This window comes from Geospiza fortis, unplaced genomic scaffold, assembly GCF_000277835.1.
Source record: "Geospiza fortis unplaced genomic scaffold, GeoFor_1.0 scaffold130, whole genome shotgun sequence".
Classification (NCBI taxonomy): Eukaryota; Metazoa; Chordata; class Aves; order Passeriformes; family Thraupidae; genus Geospiza; species Geospiza fortis.
The window spans coordinates 15,941,816-15,960,142 of NW_005054300.1; the positions used below are offsets into that span (position 1 = coordinate 15,941,816).

Below are 18,327 nucleotides of genomic sequence, written 5' to 3' on the forward strand. Positions count from 1 at the left end.
GGGCGGGTTCGCCGAGCTGCTGGAGCAGTTGATTCTTGTCTGCCTCTCTGAGCAGTCTGTCTGCGCAGCAGCACACGAGGCGCTTTTGCAGGCTTTTTTTTTTACCCCGCTAATGCCGTAGTCAGCAGCTTGCAAAGGGACAACAGTATTAAAAAAAAAAAGAAATAATAGCAGTCCTCTGTGAGCTGCAGTGAGTGCATAGACCAGAGCTAAATTTGGAAAGCTAAAGCTTATTCCATGCAATATTATTAGAATTATTTGGGTTTCCAAAGGCATGCTCACATACATGTATGTGTTGCTGGCCAGCTCTTCCACGTGACTCGGCTAGATCCAAATGCAGTTATTTATAGATGGCAGGAGCAGTGATGACATTATCTTACAGCACTCCAGTCCTGAAATTATAGCACTTGTGTGCAGAGAGGTGGCCGGGTGTCCTCTGTGAGAATTTAGGCAGGCTGCTCTTCTGCAAATGTCCAGAAGAAGAAGTAGTCACAAATAACATTTTCCCTCTTCCCCAATTCTTCTTAATTTTCAGACAGAGAAACGAAAGGTGTTGAAAAATCAGTCTGGCCTGTGATTTCTACTGGCTTCTTCCCTAGATGCTTGTAAAAAGCAATTAGCCACATTCATTTTTACACCTCTCCCCTCTTCCATAGATAACCTCTTTCTACCTATGTAAAATGATAAACATGCCCCTGAAGACAAGGAAACAGCAATTTCTAATCTGTCTAAAACTAATGTTCGTCGTTAGGCTTTTAAATAAAAGTCTCTTGCTGCAGCCCTCCGTGCTTGTAGCTCGGCTAATTGAACTGAGGCTGCTCCGCGGGCACTCGAGCCCCGGCGTGGGGCAGCTGCCGGCTCCCGCCTCTGCCGAGCGCCCGAGCCTTGGGCTTCATGTGCCTAGGGAAAAACCAAATACATGTCTGGGGAAAATATTTTTGAGGAAGAGAGACAAGGAAAAAAAGATTTATTAAAAAAAAAAGGATGAATACAAAAAAAAAAGCTAGTCGGGTTCACAGGGTGGTCACACAAAGAAATGCTTCAGCACAGCTGGGAGTGTGCAGGCTGCAGCAGAGCATGGGCACAGACAGCAGGAGATGGGGCTGCCTCAGGGCAGTGCTGCTGCTGAACACTTTGCATTGTGAAACTACAACTAAAATATCTGAAGATTGGGGTAGGGTTGTTTAGATGTTTCTTATTTTATGCCAGCTTTGGTTTTCTCTGTGGCCCTAATTGTAACAGAGCATAGATGATTTGCTTCTTTTGCTTCATTGGTAATAAATGAAATAAACATAGTGTATGTGGAGTCTTTAGGGGTACCAGAATGCCTTAGGAAGAGCATGCATGGCTCACAAAGTCTGCTCCTGTAATATTACTATATTTCAGGTGGGAAATGTTCATTAGCCCAGAAGACACAGCTAGAGGAAATGGAACTTTTAAGGATACAGAACCCTCCTCTTGCTCAGATTAGTTACCAAGTTCCCAGTGCAGCTTGGGAACAATTATTTGGTATTTGACTTTGGTATATTAATTGAATGTTAATTAATTAGGCAGTTCTCAAGAAAAGGTGATTAGTACCAGAGGAGCAGAGCAGGTTGCTAGTAAAGGACGATGACAAGGTTTGTGGGGTTGGTAGGACTCAGAGGGGAAAAAAGAGAAGTAATGACTCTGATGGAAAACTACCTCATCAACTGGGCAGTGAGATGGGAAGCATTGCTGCCTTGAAACTGCAGTGCATGCCCACGTCTGTCTGCCCTGTATTGTTTGAGCAGAAATCAGTTAAGCTAAAAACTGCTCTAGGTTGAGTTTCTGTTTCATGCTGTCCTTAACTGTTTTCATGTTCAGCGCTTAGAGAGTGGAAGGATAGGGTTAGGGTACTTCTAGCTTACTTCTGTTCAACTACAAAGTTTGGATAGTATGAAAAATGGTCCTGTGACCCCCAACTTTGAAAGCAAGCAGTTTTGTTCCTTCAGCACTTACAGAGAAGTTGGCAAAGTTTGTATTACACTAGTCATACAAAAGTAAAAAAAAATCTGAGGACACCTGATAAAACATTCTTTTCCTGTAAAAATATAAAATAATGTAAAATTAAAACAAAAAGCAAGATGGCAGAACCAAAAAGCCTAAAGTTCGTAAAATAGCTTTTGGTCCTTCTGAGTTCTGGCTGTGCAGTGTTAACTTTGGAAACACGTTTCTGCTATAAATTTTGGTTGTGTGGTTTTTGTAATTTTTTTCCCCTCCTTGAAAGCCTCTCCAGATGTTTTACAGTTGTTGTTTGAAAATGTTCCATGGCAGGCACAGAGACTGCGGGCACAGAGCAGTAACCCCTTGATGTGGTGGTTGTGGTTTTTCCTTGCGAAAAGAGGAAGGTGTATGATCCCCTCTCTTCTGGGACTCTGTTCTGTCACAAATGGTGTGACCTTCAGCACATCACCTGCTCTCAGTTTCTTTCATCTTTAAAACTTAGCCAGTAAGCCATGTAGCTGGATGGCCACTTCAGCAGTCTCCACAGGAGCTCCCCACACTGTAGCTAAGATGTCTTTTTGGGATAATTGTGAATACAAGCCAGATTTAAATACATTCCCAATGCAGACTGATTGAATTTCCTCTGTTCACAAACACAGATTTCATTTGATTCTAGAAGACTTCAAAAAGTCATCTGTGCTCTTAGCTGAAGAATCCATTCTCCCTAGATCTGTATCTGACCCTTCCTCTGCATCTCCATTTATGGAAATTCCTCACCCTACCCCTTAGGGTATTTTAAAGCATTATAATGCTCCTAATATCTAACCTGTGTCTTTTTTATCTCTGTGTTATTGGTGTTTCTTCTGTGGATACACTTAATGCTTTGTTACTCAGAAAATCAGAACATTGCTGTCAGTCTTCCCTCTTGTAAAAAAAAAGCTCAAACCAAACCCACCAAAAGCCCTAATCCGTGTAATCATTTCTTGGAGAGTATTTTGATAGGTTTTTTTCTAATCATTCTGATTACTTTTCTCCCCCTTCTGTGGCTGTACATTGTGGTGGGGTAGTAAGAAAGAACTGTGCATTTCCCAAGCTTGGGTCCCACTCATGCAGCCAAGGACACTGGCTGAGTGTGCTTTGGCAGCACAGCCCAGCTACTGCCTTCACTGGCCCTCTGAGCAATCTGGTAACGCTCATTTCTATTAGGGACTGTTGGTTTAATAGTTTGGTAAGCCTTAAGTTTCCTGCCATGTTGTGTTGTGTTTGGCTAGACCTAATTTCCTTTGTTTGTTTATGAGAATGTCATGTTAAGCAGTACTAAAGCCTGACTGAAATCAAACTAATCTACACTCAGGGTCTGTTGTCTGCTAGCATAAAGAAAATACAAAGGTAAGGCATGATTTATTTCTGAAAAGTCAATTTTGGCAGTTCCTCATTTTTTTGCTTTCCTCTTGGTCCTTTTGAATAATTTGGGTTAGGTTTCCATGACAGGAAGCTGAATCTCCAGTTCTGCAGTTATTCCTTTCTTTCATTTAAGAGTAGACACCAGATTTTCCCACTTCCAGACTTCCATCATTGTGGTGATTGTGCAGGGCTCTCTTTGTGTTCCAGCTCTTGTTAAATTCATCTGTTGGGTTTTTTCCTAGCACTTTCAGATGTCAGTAGTGGTATTAGCTCAGGACTTGTTTACAGTAGTAATTGGAGGGCTGAGGATGGATTAAATGAAACTGAGCCTCTCACCTATAGGTCACTGCTTTATCTGTAGACAAAGATGGGTTCAAGTGCGTCAGTCTCATTTTTCAGATGTCTGGATTATGTATGAAATCTGTTGATGACTAGCACTGGCATTACAAAACAAAAGCGTACAGCAGTAATGAAAGATGCTGTTGTTTGAAGTCTAAGCAGTGAAACCAACAATTGGATGAGTAAGAAATGCTATTGGAGTGCATTTCCTTGAAAAGCCTTATCCAAGATTCACTTGCTGGTAGCCTTTCACCAGTGTTGTCTTCTCTTTATATAATGGGCTGTGTTTTCAGATGTAGCAGCTTGGGCAGAGCTAAGCCTCAATGAGATGCTTACGTATTTTATCTGGATCTGTACAGAGTGTTTTGTGCTTGCCAAATTGAGCCATTGTTGCTATGTTTTGTAATGTATTACTTCAAAGTTAATGTAGTGAATCTGGTAAGATCCTCTGCCAAGTTTTGGCAAGTGTAGAAGGAAATTAGGGAATCCCAGTTCCGCTGAAGGCATGGGGTGAGGATAGCAGTATTCAAATCTGTGTCTCCAGCATGTGCTATTCCAGTTGGCAAGAGCCTTTGGGGAAGCCTACATATATATGTGTCTTGAGAGGTATTTGTGGAGAATTGAAGATATGCCAAGGCAAGCTGGACCCATATTCACGACCAGACTTTGTACATGGTGTCAGTCTCATGCAGCAGTCCTGAAAGCACATGCTGAATAACTCTCAGGTTTGCAGTGTGTTTTATTGAATAAAACCTCTGTTAATTAGTGTGATACTACATTCAGTTTAATTAGGTGTTCCCTTCATTATCTGTTTTCCTACAAACCTGCGTGATTTTTTGTTTTTTAATTGTAATACATAATTGCATTATAGATCCTACTGGGGCAGAGCTGTATATTTCTGCAGGACACAGCTGTAGCTATAGTAATGAAGGAGACATTCTTGATAAAAGGCACTACTTAGATATTAGGGTTAGAAATGTGTACCATGCCCTGTTCCACAGCGTTGAATTGTGGCTGTCAACTTTGTGTTCCTGTTGTCATTAGCAGGGCAGTTCATGCCTCCTGAATGAGGATCTGAGCCAGCTGCCCCCTTGCTCTGCTGGGGAATTCAGTTCCATGCAGTTCGCTGTGCAGTTGCTGGGATGAGGACTTTTTCAATCTGTGTGCCTTTGTGGGGGCTCTCTCCCTACAGGGGGCAGGTTTGTGTTGGCAATTTTTAGATAAAATCAGTCCATTTAATCCAACTTACTTGGACTTCTAAGCTAACATCACTGATTTTGCCTGATGGAGAAGAATAGCCACAATCCTCAGGTGCTCCAGAAAAGCAGCCAGCTGGGTGCAAGCCTCCCGGTTTGAGGTGGCAGCAAACACCTGGGAGTAAGCACTGGCTCTGTGCCGTGGGCTGCTGTGTGCAAAGTGGGCATCTGGCAGCCGGAGAGACAGGCCTGGGAGGAGGGGTGGACTCCCTGGAAACTGCTCTGAGTCCACTCTGAACAGCCAGACTGCTGAGAAATCAGTACTTTTGCTTTGTAATTGGCTTTGTGTATACTCCTTTTGTGCTGTCAGTGTTGAGGCAGGCTCCGAGCAGAAGCTGGTGTAATGACGGGGTAGGGCTCCTCTGTCACAGGGTTAGGCCACGGAGCAGTACCCTGAGAGAACTGCAGAGGAGGGACAAACACAAATCTCTGCTAATGGACCCTCACATCCTGGGGTTGTGGCCTTGCTTTGCTGCCCTGACCGACAGGTGAGCCAGCCACTGCCAGGCTCTGCTGGGGTATGCAGGGAGGAGAGCTGCAGGAAAATCAATCCTTGAAATAGTTTGACATGAGCGGTTTCTCCCTCTCTCCATTTCCTAGCTCTTTAAAAGCAAAATGGCTTTTAAAACACATGGAAAACATCTGATTTTCAGTTTCACAAAATTGAAAAGATTCCATCCTTTTAATGCAATTGACCTTATTTTTCTGGTGCTGTCAGCACATTCAGCTTTAGGTAGTTAACATTTTCAGTGTATTTTTCCAAACGTGATATAATCTCCATTTTTCTATGTAGAAAGAATAACTCCTCTAAAATAACCAAGACAATAGTTATTTCCACTCCTCTCATTCTCTTCTCATTGCTGCTTCCCTTTCCTCCCCACCAAATTACCTCACTGGATGCTTTATAAAAACTGTATTTAGATTGCAGTCTGTAGAGGAGAGAGCAGAAAGCACTCAGTAGCTCTGTATTCTACTTACCTGGAATTCTCCATGTAAAAAAATACAGACTTGTTTCTAAAAGCAATATAAAATTAATGGATATGATTGGTGAAAAAATCTGTATTTTCTTACTTATGCTGTAAATATCTTTTCAGCCAAATGCATTTCCATCTGAGACATGAAAGCAATCTCTTGAGATGGTGCTGAACAGATAGTTCTCCAAATCAAACTCCTCCTTTTTTCCTAATATTTTCATTGCAGCGAATAAGAAATACGGATCTGCCAGTCTGCCTATTGAACTATCTACTGCAGCTTAACTGCAGCAAGGAAGCAGTAATCCTATTGTGCTCTTCCAGCAGTCTCCCGGGAAGCAGAAGGCATTGAAATTACTGAGCTGTTGTCCTATCCCCTCCTCACCTGTCTTTGTGGCTGTAAATATAGTGTCTGCCTGTAAATAACAGTTTGCTGCACCTTTAAGCACGTTCCCTAACAAGAGGCAGCGATTTACTGAGGTGATAAGCTGTAACTAATACTAGGGTATCATAATGGGTAAATAGATTAGCACTGTGCTTCTCTGTATTTTGCTTTCTAGGGAGCTGCAGCTCCTGCACTCGAGGTGCTTACTGTGGCACTTTGCAGTGCCAGAGATTGCAGCTCCCAGGGCCGGGCTGGGTGCAGCTGGGGAAATGCAGCAGTGCCTCTCTAGGGCAGCATTTACTGCACACCCTGGTTGCTTTGCTTTTTCTGGTCCCTGGCCCAAAAGGGGTTGTCATGGGCTGTACCAATCTTCTGTGCTATGGCTATAAAATTATGTTTGACCTGCATCATCAGCATCCATCATGTAATATTTACAGGTATGCCAGCATCATTTGTTGTCAAGAATTATTAAGTGGGGCAAGCAGCCTGGGCATGATCTGTGGCTTCACCCTGCTCAAGCTCCTTGATTTTCCTAGTGGAAGGGCCCCAGCACTTAGAAAGCTGCTGTGCTACTGGGTGATGGGCAGTCGTGGCTGTGAGGGATGGAAAGGTGCCACAGAGCAAGCAGTGGGGGCCTTTCTCTCTGTACTGCCTGGCAGGTTTTCGACACAAAAGGGCCCTTACAGGAAAGGAGCAGTACCAGGGGATGTGGCCGGTCCTAATAATTGTGTCGCAAATCTTGTGATATTTGGCATGTTCTTAAAGACTTGGCTCCTAGAGGCAGGGGATTAAATAACAATTGCTTCCTTTCTCTTTCAAGCAAGGCTTAGCTCTGTGGTTGCAGAGAAATGCTTAAAATGTGATTTGGGCTGACTGGGAAAAAAAAAATTGCCTTTCAGCCTTCTTCCCCTTCCTTGTCCCCAGGATCCCAAAGTGGATACATTGCTATGTCTTATGATTTTTTTCAATGAAAGAATTTAAGACTATTGGACACATCCAGGAGGACATCAAGTGGTGCCAACTTTGGGTGCGTGGGAGTATTTATAAATTTTTTAAGGAGAGGTCAGTCACATTCTGTGCTGAGACCCACTCTGCGATGTCTGGTCCTCTTCAAAGAATAGAAAAACAAAAATGGGACTGGGTAGCAGCAAACTGAATATCTCTGAACTGATTTTTTTCTCTTGCTTCCTTAGGGAAACCCCTTGGGGTAGTTGTAATTGAAATTTCTCTTGTTTTTAAATCTGTATTTCTGCTTTTCACAAATGTGAAAGCTGAGGCTGCTCATGTCTGTGTTGGTTTCTTAACGCAGTCATCATTAGCAAATCGGTATTGATTTATTCCTATGGAAATAGATCAGTGCTAAAAGTGAAAAGCAATCCCATTAAGAATGATACAGGTTTTGCAGATGGAGAAAAGTAGGTCAAATATTGCACCAATCATCCCAGAGAGTGTCCCTTTAAGCCAAATAAATGTGTGAATACACTTAAACTGTCAGTACGTTATTTGATTGCCATTATTCTGTATCTTTTTGCATGAGCTAGCAGAGCCCTCTATGACTGAATGGGGGTTGAAAGAAAATGTCAATTTTGGTGTATTAACCAGGTTGTATTTTACACCTGGGCTGTGTACAGGGCTTCTTGGGGGCTGTGTGCACATGTAAGGATTCTTCCTTTCCTCTCATTGCAACAGTTGAGTTCAACTTAAGCAGGAAAGGCACATCATTGTATGCAAGGGACATTGTAGCAATGCAGCAGAGGAACACGATTTAAATCTGATCATTAAACTGCCGCAGCAAGGGGCTGCGAGAGACGGTGTGGATGGTCCATCTGCAAAATCTGTGCTCCTGTTGTACAAGGAGGAGGGGCCGAGGGGGAGAAAAAGCAGCTGCTTGGCTGTGCTATGAGAGGGTGAGACTGACTGTTGGCACCATCTGTAGCTGTCCTTTGTGCTTGCTGCTTTATCTGTTCATTATAGTATGATACTGAAATTCTCGTGCTTTGAGTGTAAATGAGTTGAGATACGCCTAATACTGTCAGCATAAAAAGCAGTAACTAAGTACACTAAAGATGAATAGTGTAATCTGTAAATTCATTTTGAGTTTGTTTTATCTTGCTTGAATAGCCCAGGAAGTGATGTTCTCCAGAAGCCAGCTGTACCAGATGTGTGTTGGCAGGGTATATATTCATCTTACCGAGCAGAGCGCTGGAGGTGGATGGGGCAGGAGAGATGGGAGGCTGCCCTGTGTGTTCCGTCAGAAGGGAGCAGGCTCTTTTAGAGGGAGGCTAGAACAGGTCAGAGGGGAACTGGTAACTCCTAAGGTGGCTACAGACAGCTTTGTTTTCATTCCATGCACAAGTACCAACACAGGGAAGAGAGTGATTATTATACATGGTACATGAGTTGAAATGTCCCAAGGGAGGAAAGGTTGAACTATAATGAGTGCTGATAGGGATGAGTAAATTTCCTCGGTTTTTACCTGCAATCTCTTAGTTTCTAAAAACATGAGTCCTCTCCAGATAACTTGTAGAATAAAACCGTCCAGCTTATCTTGAGAACCTCTTTGTTCTTTGATGGTTTACATTTTCACTTTATAAATCTGCATACTGGATATTGGTAATAATAACAACTCATTAAGATGTTTTCTTATCTTCGCCTCACCAAAGCAATGCTCTCATTGGCATATTCTTTTTCCGTGAGTTACACTGCTTTTTTTTTCCAAGCAGGTTTGGCTTTTGTTTGCAGATTCATGCCCTCAGGTCCTTTGGGTTGTTGCTTTTTATCTTACTTGTCAAGTGCACATAGGTGTGCAGAAGGAGCAACTCCCTTCTCCCATCATAGCCTCGTCTAAGATGGATGATTCTGTAGTAATTACACTCGGCTGTGGAAGTGCTCAGCATCCACTATTACTCATCCACTATTACTCCGTGATGGCTGTGTTAAGTGTTCAGCAGAACACTTTGTTCGTGTTTCCCGAGCTCAAGTGGCCGTGGGCAAGGGAAGAAACCCTGTGAGGCAGGAATTTCAATCTCCAGGCGGCTGGAAAGGGGGAGGGGGGCCTTTGTCACTGGCACATTAGTAATGATATGCCAGGGATAAAAGGTGAGTATAATTTGATCAAATGCTTGTTGACAGATTCCTTGGCTAATAGAGAAGCAGCTTAGACTGACACTCGTTGCTGGAACATTTCACAGAGCTGGAGGGAATGCTTTTTGTAGGCTCCGTGTGAGGCTGACAGTTTCCCAGTGACCATATTTAGTTACATAAAGAAACGATGGCCCCCTTTTGTCACAGCAGAGCTCTAAAATGCCTCCCTAAACACCTCTCTTGACCTTCTGCTTGATAAATGCAATAAAATTGCTACCTCTTCTTTGTCCAAATGCAATAAAATTACTACCCCTTCTTTGTGCTAATGTGTGATTAATTCACAGCAATGGTCCAGGCAATAAGTATTTTTCTTGTGTGGCCATTTAACTTAAGAAAATCCTGTTGTTTCTTGTACTGAAAAAGCATACTTGTGTGTGGTTTTGGTAAAGCAGGTTCTTTTTTTCTGCCCCACAAATATGACTTTACAGTTAGTCTCTTGGAATTTGTTCTGTGTTAACAGTGCATGTGAGTAGCTGCTGAGAAAAGAAGATGGTGTACCCTGAAATGATAGTTAGCTACTGCTTATGATTGTTATTTGATGAAAAGACAACCATTAGAAAATTAAGACATGAAAACAGGAGCCTCAATTTTAGAGGATTCTGCACTTGTCTCTTGTAAATGAGCAAGCCTGAAATTACATCTAGAGTTTGTTACTACCCTAAACTGCTATGGCAGCTTGGGTTTTCAGTAGTCTTCTGATGCTCACCCATCCATATAATCTGTTGATTTGTGTTCAGTCTGCAACACCTCAGGAAGGCACTTAGTTAAAAATTAAACATGAAGCATTTTTTTTTGTTCTGAGGGTTTTGTAAAGCATCCTTTAAAGAAGAAAAAAGCCCAAGCACTTCCACTTGAAAAGTTGATTTCTTTCCACTGCAGGATTTTTCAATTAGTCTGCACTTTGTTCCAGTTAAACTCCTCACTGTGTTCTCATACCTGGCTGACTTTTTACCAGAGCTACTTCTGATGTTGGAACTAAAGAGGCAGCTTTAAGGCTCGGGTGGATGTTGCTGGAGGCTTTGGTGGGGTGTCTTGGCTGGGTGCACTCATCACAGCAGTGCGGTCACTTTCTGGAGCTCTGCTTACTGCAGAGTAGGTGGTTTCTATAGCAGGGCCTGGTCTTTCCTGAGTGTGGGCGCATAAGGGAGAGGCCACATTTTCAGGAATAATGACCCCTTTCATGTCTTTAGAAGGAGTTGCAAGCTCTTCTTCCCTCTAAAGAATCTCTGTATCTTCATAGTTCATAAGCGTGATTTTCCTGTAAGCACAGAATTACCCTCATTGACTACAAGATTAGGCACATAATGGAAATACACATTTAGGGGTTGTGCTGGGTCAGATATAGATTTAAGTGCCTAACTTTGTATCCATACATCATTCTCCTGTTTATCTATTCAAGACTGGTAGCTCATAGCAGTTTTGGAAATTAATTTGTGCACATGGGTTTCTCTCCAATTAATCTTATAAAAAAAAACAGCTGAACAGAAGAGATCTTTTTGCTTTGCTCCCCTCTGTAAATGATGTCTTCTCTATGTTTTTGTTATATTTCTGTTAGTGTGAAATGGATTAGTCTGCATCTTACTTCACTTATAACAGCTATCCCATGTCCTTTCACTTTATCCATTCTTCATCTCTGTGCTACTCAGACAAGTTCTCTTGTGCCTCCTGGGCTATGCAGAAGGTTTGTAACTTGAGTAAAAATGTTCTAATGATAGTGTATGGCAATTAGAGACTCAGTTTGATAGGATAAAAGTGTAAGCGGTGGTTCATGGCCAAGCTTTGCACTCATGGTGTTTGTCTAGGTCGTGACTCCTGTTACAGTGGCTTGCACCTGCAGGGGGCTGTGCTGGTTCCTCAGATGTGTGCTCACTGCCATTTGTTCTGTTTGCACAGCACTGCTTTCATCGTGGTGTGAGGAGCTGGGACGGCTCTTGCTGCTTCGCCACCAGAAAAGCCGGCAGAACGACCCTCCCGGGAAGCTCCCCATGCAACCCCCCATGAACTCTATGAGCTCCATGAAACCCACCCTCTCTCACAGGTGAGTGTGGGCCCAGCCCACAGCGCTGCAGGCTGGACAGCGCGTTGTGAGACAGATCTGCTCCTTGAAATGCTTGGTACCACTGTTGGGGGGAGCGACACTGTTCCATGCACCGCTCAGCACTAGGGACAACAGGGTATCTGTAATTACAGCAAGCACTAAAGAAACTCAGATTTTCTTTGCCCTGTGCATGGTGACGTGACACCTCTGTCTTCAAATTTGTGCTCAGATCAAGTGGGTGTGCTTTCAAGCTTCAAGTCATGCCCTAGAGATAAACTTGTACCTCATGTGTCTCATCAGACACTTGCCTGATGTTTATTCAAATACAATTGGCTTTTTTTGATGTTGAAAACATTTCACCAATGTTCTGTGTTTTAATCATCATTGGAAATGTATTGCATGCAGAACAATTGTACTGTGGGTGTAGCCATAGATCAGAGGATGTCCTGTACAGTCTTGTATCAGATGAGGATCAGATAGCACTTGTGTTAATTTAGAGAAAACATGGATGTTAAAGGACACTGAAAGAAGATGATGTGAAGCCTTTGATTACCAAGTTCTGTAGAGGATCACTATTTGTAATTCTTGTCTGCACAACCTAGGTCAAAGCAAAAGCTGGAAATCAAGTGTAGACAGGATTGAGCATCCATTCAGTGCTTTATGTTTCTGGGAGTTTTTTTTTTGAAGGCTTTCTTTACCTCAGCATCACATCAAAGAAATCACGAATAGTATTAATTTGTTTTATGTAGTTTTTTTGTTAGTAAAGGACTATGAGAATTTAATGAGTCTAAATTCCTTGTACCTAAGTTTTGTGATAGCCTAACTAACTTGAACTTTTGTGGTAGAGTGGAGCTTAGGGACGTCTTTGTACCAGTGCATTTGCATATGCAAATTTGTCTGAAAACAGTTTTTGGGGTTTGGGGTTGGATAGTTTTTCATTATTTTTGCTGCATTTATGGGAAACCCATGCAATAACTATGCCTTTTATTTCAGCCCTTGAGAATAAATGAAGTCCTTTTTTTGAAGTATAATTAATATATAATCACTGGCTTTTCAGAGTACCTAGATTTCCTCTTTTTTAGTTGCTTATGAAATAACTGATAGTAAACGCATTTAACAAAAAGAAACCAAAAAACCAAAGAAAACTTAATATTTTAAAATAATTTTACACTTGGGAGAAGCTTTTCAGAAGACAAAGTGAAATTAGTGGCTAGTCTGCAGAGAGTGTGGTGCAGTATATGTGCTCTCTTAGGTGTAGTTTTGTAGTTTTTAGATGCCTGATTCTCATTTGACCTTTTAGCCTCTGTTCCTCTAGAGTCTATAAAGTAAGACTATCTCACAGGGGCTGTGTGCTACATTACTAGATAATAGATAAGATAGGCACAACTCACTTCTTTCGCGGCAATTTTCCACTGAAACTGTCACATGTCAAAAAAGAAATACTTTCTTCTACTAAACCTAAATACCAGCATTTCCAGCAGTACCCAGTCATCCAATATCCTGCCTGTAGCAGAGCAGCCTGATCAGTGTTAGGCAGTTCCTGCATATTTCTCTCGAGTATTGCCCTTGAATTGCCCTACTGGGGAAGAGACTGGGAGTAATTTCTAAATTACTCCTCTTTACCTATGAGATGCCCCTCTAGAAATGGAATTTCTCTGGCATCACTTCTTATATACAATAACTGCAGCAGCCACTTTGGGATTTGGAATGTTTGCATCACTGCTTTGGTGTGTGCTGTTGTCTGTAATTTAACTGTAACTGCTCAAAATCGCTCAGGTGGTACATTAGAATGAGACATCCTGTGGCTCTCCAACTTCTTTTTCCACCTGGAACTGTTTATTTTCATGCATGTTTTGTAATCAGTCTATAAGACAGAAGTGAAGTATGGTGTGAAGAATTGAGTTTTCTATTTGTTTTAATTAAACAAAAGATGAAAAGCCATTAAGTACAGTATTAACTACAATCAGTGATGAAGCTGTTGATGAAGCACCATTTGTATTTGCATTAGATTACAATTGGGTCAAAAGCTTAGTATAAAAGTTCACGGTATCTTATCTCTAATCCACAAGATTTTTCTGTTAATTCAAACAAAAAAAAAGCATGCTTGTATTTCCTGAAACAATTAACGTAGCCAGCTACTTCAAATTTTGTAAAAGAGCTAGATATTAAATTAGAACAACCAAGAGCATATGCAAGAACCTTACTTAGCAAAGGCAATGTAGATATATGTGAGCTGCTGATTATCATTAGACCCACAATTAAATCCTTCCCTGTCGTCAGACGATCTTGAGTACTCCACACACAGCTTTTTCTGCTGTTGCTTTTACTAGCAACAAAATTACCCAGAACTCTAGTCAGGGGACTAGAATCCTGATGTAGCAGGCACTACAGAAACACAGCTGCTTAGTCTCAAAGTTGACACAGGGCTCAGCTATTTAAAATAAATTGTGACTCAATAATGTATCACAAGAACCTGAATCTAAGGATTCATATTTAATAAACTATGGGCACTTACACTAGAAGTAATTCAGGTCTGGCCTGTTTTTAAGGACAATCTTTGATTTTTAAAAGTTAATTGAGCTATGAGAGAAAACTGAAGTAGACTGATCAAGGAGGGCTTTCCTAGTGTTACTGTTGGTTAAATGCACTTACAGAGAGCAGAATGTAAGCCATGTGAGGATGTGCACACATGCAACAAATGCTTTCAGAGTAGGGACTCTATTGGTAATTTCTTTCTAAATTTAGTTTTTCATTAACAGAATGATCAAGTGTTGCATATAGAAAAAAATTCAGCTAAATACCTACTGTCTAATGTAGGCCAGTTGGCTGAATTGAAAGCTCTTATGCTTTGTGAACAGAATGACCACTGGGCTGTCAAAAAGAACCTCCCAATCTTAGGGGTTTCTTAAGTCTTTGCAGTCTAATAGTCAGCTCAAACTTGAGTGTGAGATTTTATTTTTGCCTTAGACCTTTTTATTGCTTCATGTGAGTTAACTTTACTCCTGTATTGAAGGACCAATGTAGGACCTACCCACCTCCTTAATCTGGTATAACTTCTAATTAAAGTCCGACTTAACGGATTTATAGGGAACTTAGGGAGAGCTGTTAGTCTTCGGGCTAGCCCTTCTGCACAGAAGTGAAATTACATGCTTTCTAGCTTGCAGGGTAATTATTTGTGTTGTAGTTTTCCAACCTGATAAACTGTCTGTAATAACAGATACTACTCAAGGTGGCTGATTTTTGAATAAATATAAGGTCTTTGGCAAATGCTGTTATATAAGTACAAATTATTGTCATTATACACCTTCCAATGCTTTGATAAAGTTCCTGCATAACACTTCATTACATTAAGTGGTGGACCTCTACATGTGTATCAAATTGAATCTTGGTTGAAATGGGTACAGTTCCAATTAATCCCAGGAGGAATTGCACCCTGGTTCATTTTCATGTCAGTCTGACTCAGGCAAGCTCTGGGGGGCTTCTCATTTCTTGCACAGCTTGTAATAAAACTTATTTGTCAACAAAACCACCTAGAAATAGACAGCTGTTAGTTGCAGTTTAGTGTGTTGCCATGAGCATCTGTAGGGTTCTTACTGTCTTCACTCTCGCTCCAAATTTTGGTCTTATGCATTAATTGCCAGCTGTCTCACAGTTAGTGACCAAAGGCTGGTAATGCCTCTATAGGGCAGTCGTGCTTGATGAAATATATGAAGATAATGTTGTTTTTATCACAAATTACTTAGTGCCAAACGTTTAGAGAAAATTGAATGGTAGATGAAATGAAGCATTAATTCAATCATACAGTAGATGTGTTATTTATTACCATTAATGTTTTACGTTCAAGCAATCATAAATACCTTTTAGTGGCTAGACTTGCTTTAAAAGAATGATTGTTTTTAATGCTTGTTTTGTCCTTTTTTTTCTTCCAATTTAAACTTGACTAAGAGATGAACTTTCAAACTTTCATAGGAGCTCTTGGAGAAGAATGGTAAATCTGTCTAAGTTTTTATTGAGTGGTAAGGACTGGCTCTTGCATTGTTAACAATCAGGAGTGAACTGGTTATAACATACTAGTACAAACAATGTCAGAAGTTCTGTAAAGGCTGCTAACTTTTCAATTTTGCATCATAGGCTGTTTTGACCAACAGTGATAGTCACTTCAAAAACGACTGGGTGAGGTCAGGTGCAGCACATGCACACTTGTATGAAAACAGGCACGTTGTGTGTGTTTGATACATCAGTTAGAAGTAGGGATTGCTCCATTATGTCATGTGGTTCTGGCCTGCAGGGACAAACTTTGCAAGAGAAGTCATAACTCTTGAGGTAAAAGATAAAATTGTTTCAAAGCCTTTTCATCTTTCTGGTTGTGGAGTTGTGAAATAAATATAATTAGGGACTGAACAGATGGTAAATCCTAATATAAAAGAATATAACCAGTAAGGAAACGTATATTACTTCTGATTCTGCAAAAGTAGCTTTGCTGTTTTTTCCAGTTTCCTTTCTGTCAAGAAATGTTACTATTTACCATCAGGAGAGAATAGGGAAGAATTCAGAAACAAGAAATCTTTCTGTAGAAGAGTCACTCCTTAAAGAAGAAAACCCAGAAAATTTCTTCAGAATAGTCTGCTTATGCACCAAGCATTGCAAAGATAAAACTAATTACTAATTGCTCCAAAGTATTGTCCCAAGAGTTGTCCATCTCATCCTCTAAGTGAAACTACTGATACTAATTTTAACACGTAAACTTAATGGGGAGGAGGTGGAAGAAAACCTTGAGCCTGTTGAAGCTAAAAGAAAATTATGAGTACCTTCTCCTTGAAAACTGATAAGTGTAACCATTAGCTGTTAATAATTAAATATTGAATATTTTCATGTGAGAAATCTGCATTTCATTTTAGATAAGTTTGTGGTCAGTTCTTGTGGTAACAGGAAACCGTAACGGGTAACTTGGTTTCAAATATGTGTTCTTTGCATGCTTGGTAAAAGGTATAGGATAAGGATCATCTTTTCTTGTGTATACAGCACCTTGTACAGATGTGAAAACAGGTCTTCTCTATTGATTGATGAGTCAAAGTGAGTGCTGTTATAATAAAACTTGTATGTAGCAGGACTACTATAATTTTGTGGGATTTTTTCTGATAAGAACATATAAATGGCTGTATACCCTGTATTTTTCCTGTAGATGTTGTAGTCTTATGCTGTTAGTTTGTGATTTTTTTAAATTATAAAATGCCAGCTGATATTTTTAAAAGTAAACACTAGGCAAATATTATTTAAGGTCTGTCTGCTGACTGAGGCAAAATCTGATCTTCTTAGGCTTTGTGCTGGCTATGTTAATTTTTAAAATATGGCAACAGCTTTGAATAGACAGGTATCATTCTCATGTTTGGGCCATATTGAACAACTAATTCCTGAAAATGTCCGGTCAATTGTGATTTCTGTTTAGTGATTATCACAGGGGTATCATGGCTCTTTGCACGAGGTCTGCTCTCAAAAGCAGGTGATATGAGCTGAGGGTACATGATTTTCCTCTTCAAGCATATTGGAAAGGTACCTTCTGTCACTTGTTCTTAGTGAAACCAACTGATTTCTGGTGGCAGTAGTGTTAAAAATCATTTAACTGTGGCAGCACCCCTGGTTTTTAACCATTTTGACTGTCAGCACAATTAAGCATGTGGTGACACTAAAAGCTATACTTTGCCTAGCCCTTTGTTGCAAAACTAATTGAAATCATTGGGAGTCTTAACTGGATTGAACGCCTTTGGATAGGGAACATCAGAACCAAGTCAGTGCCCTTCAACCTGCCCAGCATCAGGCCCACCTGAGAGGTGTAGCAGTGCTTTGCAGGCCCAGAAGGGCCGGGGAGGGCCAGCCCGTGGCTCGCACAGGGAGCTCAGCGCGAGTTCTGTTCTCTGGGTACCCGCGCTGTGAGCATCGCGCTCCAGCCTGCCTGCCAGGAGGTGACATGGCTCCTAAGCAGGGAGGGAGCTCACAGTCTGGCACGTAACAATTACTGACATACATTACGGCAAATACCTTGTCTTTTTAAACGATTTGGGGGTATTTTTGGATAATTTGGCAGCAGGATCGCAGACGTATATTTTGTCTAAGGCTTGATATGTTTCTTGATGCCTTTTCTTTACACGTATCTGTTATTCATTCACGTACGTGAAAATGTCACCCTCCACAGGATTTCCTCTGTAAATAGATTACAAAAGGAGTGAATTCCCGGTGCTCAGTTTTGTCAATTGTTGTATTCCTGCTACTCTCGTACACTTGGATTCTCAAATCTCTCAGAATCGAAGTGAGAAGAAAAGGAAATCGTCATTACTGTTTGCAGTGGTGGAGGGCTTTTCTAATGGTTTCTCAAAAAAAAAAAAAAAAAAGGGTTAGCAATTCGAGCTAAGACACTTCTGGCTGGTTTTCACTAGATATGACAACAAAGCCTGCTCGGCAGACAGAGCGCATCAGCAACCTGGGCAGATGGGTCGGTGACATTAATTAGATACTGGCAGTGCCTTTAGCAGGACTAGGTGCTCTCTTGCCATGAAAGGGCTGTTCCGGGGCTGGGGAGCAGCGCACCAGCCGGGCACCGTCTTCAATGTCCTCGTCTCCACCGAGCTGGGAATGCGGGGAGGGTACCACAGCCTGTTCGTGCTCTCAGCTCCCACTTAACGCGTCAGGGGAGATGCGATGTGACTGTTTGTTTGCCCGTGTCCCTGTGTCACCAACAGCGTTTCCAAACTACCCTGACAGGCGGGCAGAGCGCGGACACGGCTCGGGGAGACGCTTCTCAGACCTGTCCCTGCCCTGTCCCTCCCCGGG

At 41.5% G+C, this 18,327-nt stretch overlaps 1 protein-coding gene across 7 annotated transcripts in view; it reads left to right on the forward strand.

The window, feature by feature from the left end:
• Positions 1–18,327, forward strand: part of ZMIZ1 (zinc finger MIZ-type containing 1) — a 285,918-nt gene that overhangs the window by 225,327 nt on the left and 42,264 nt on the right. For all 7 annotated transcript variants that reach the window (XM_005417270.2, XM_031062580.1, XM_031062587.1 and 4 more), the window contains one exon: positions 11,358–11,502. In XM_005417270.2, the coding sequence (XP_005417327.1) occupies positions 11,358–11,502 (145 nt within the window). The remainder of the gene's footprint in view (positions 1–11,357; positions 11,503–18,327) is intronic.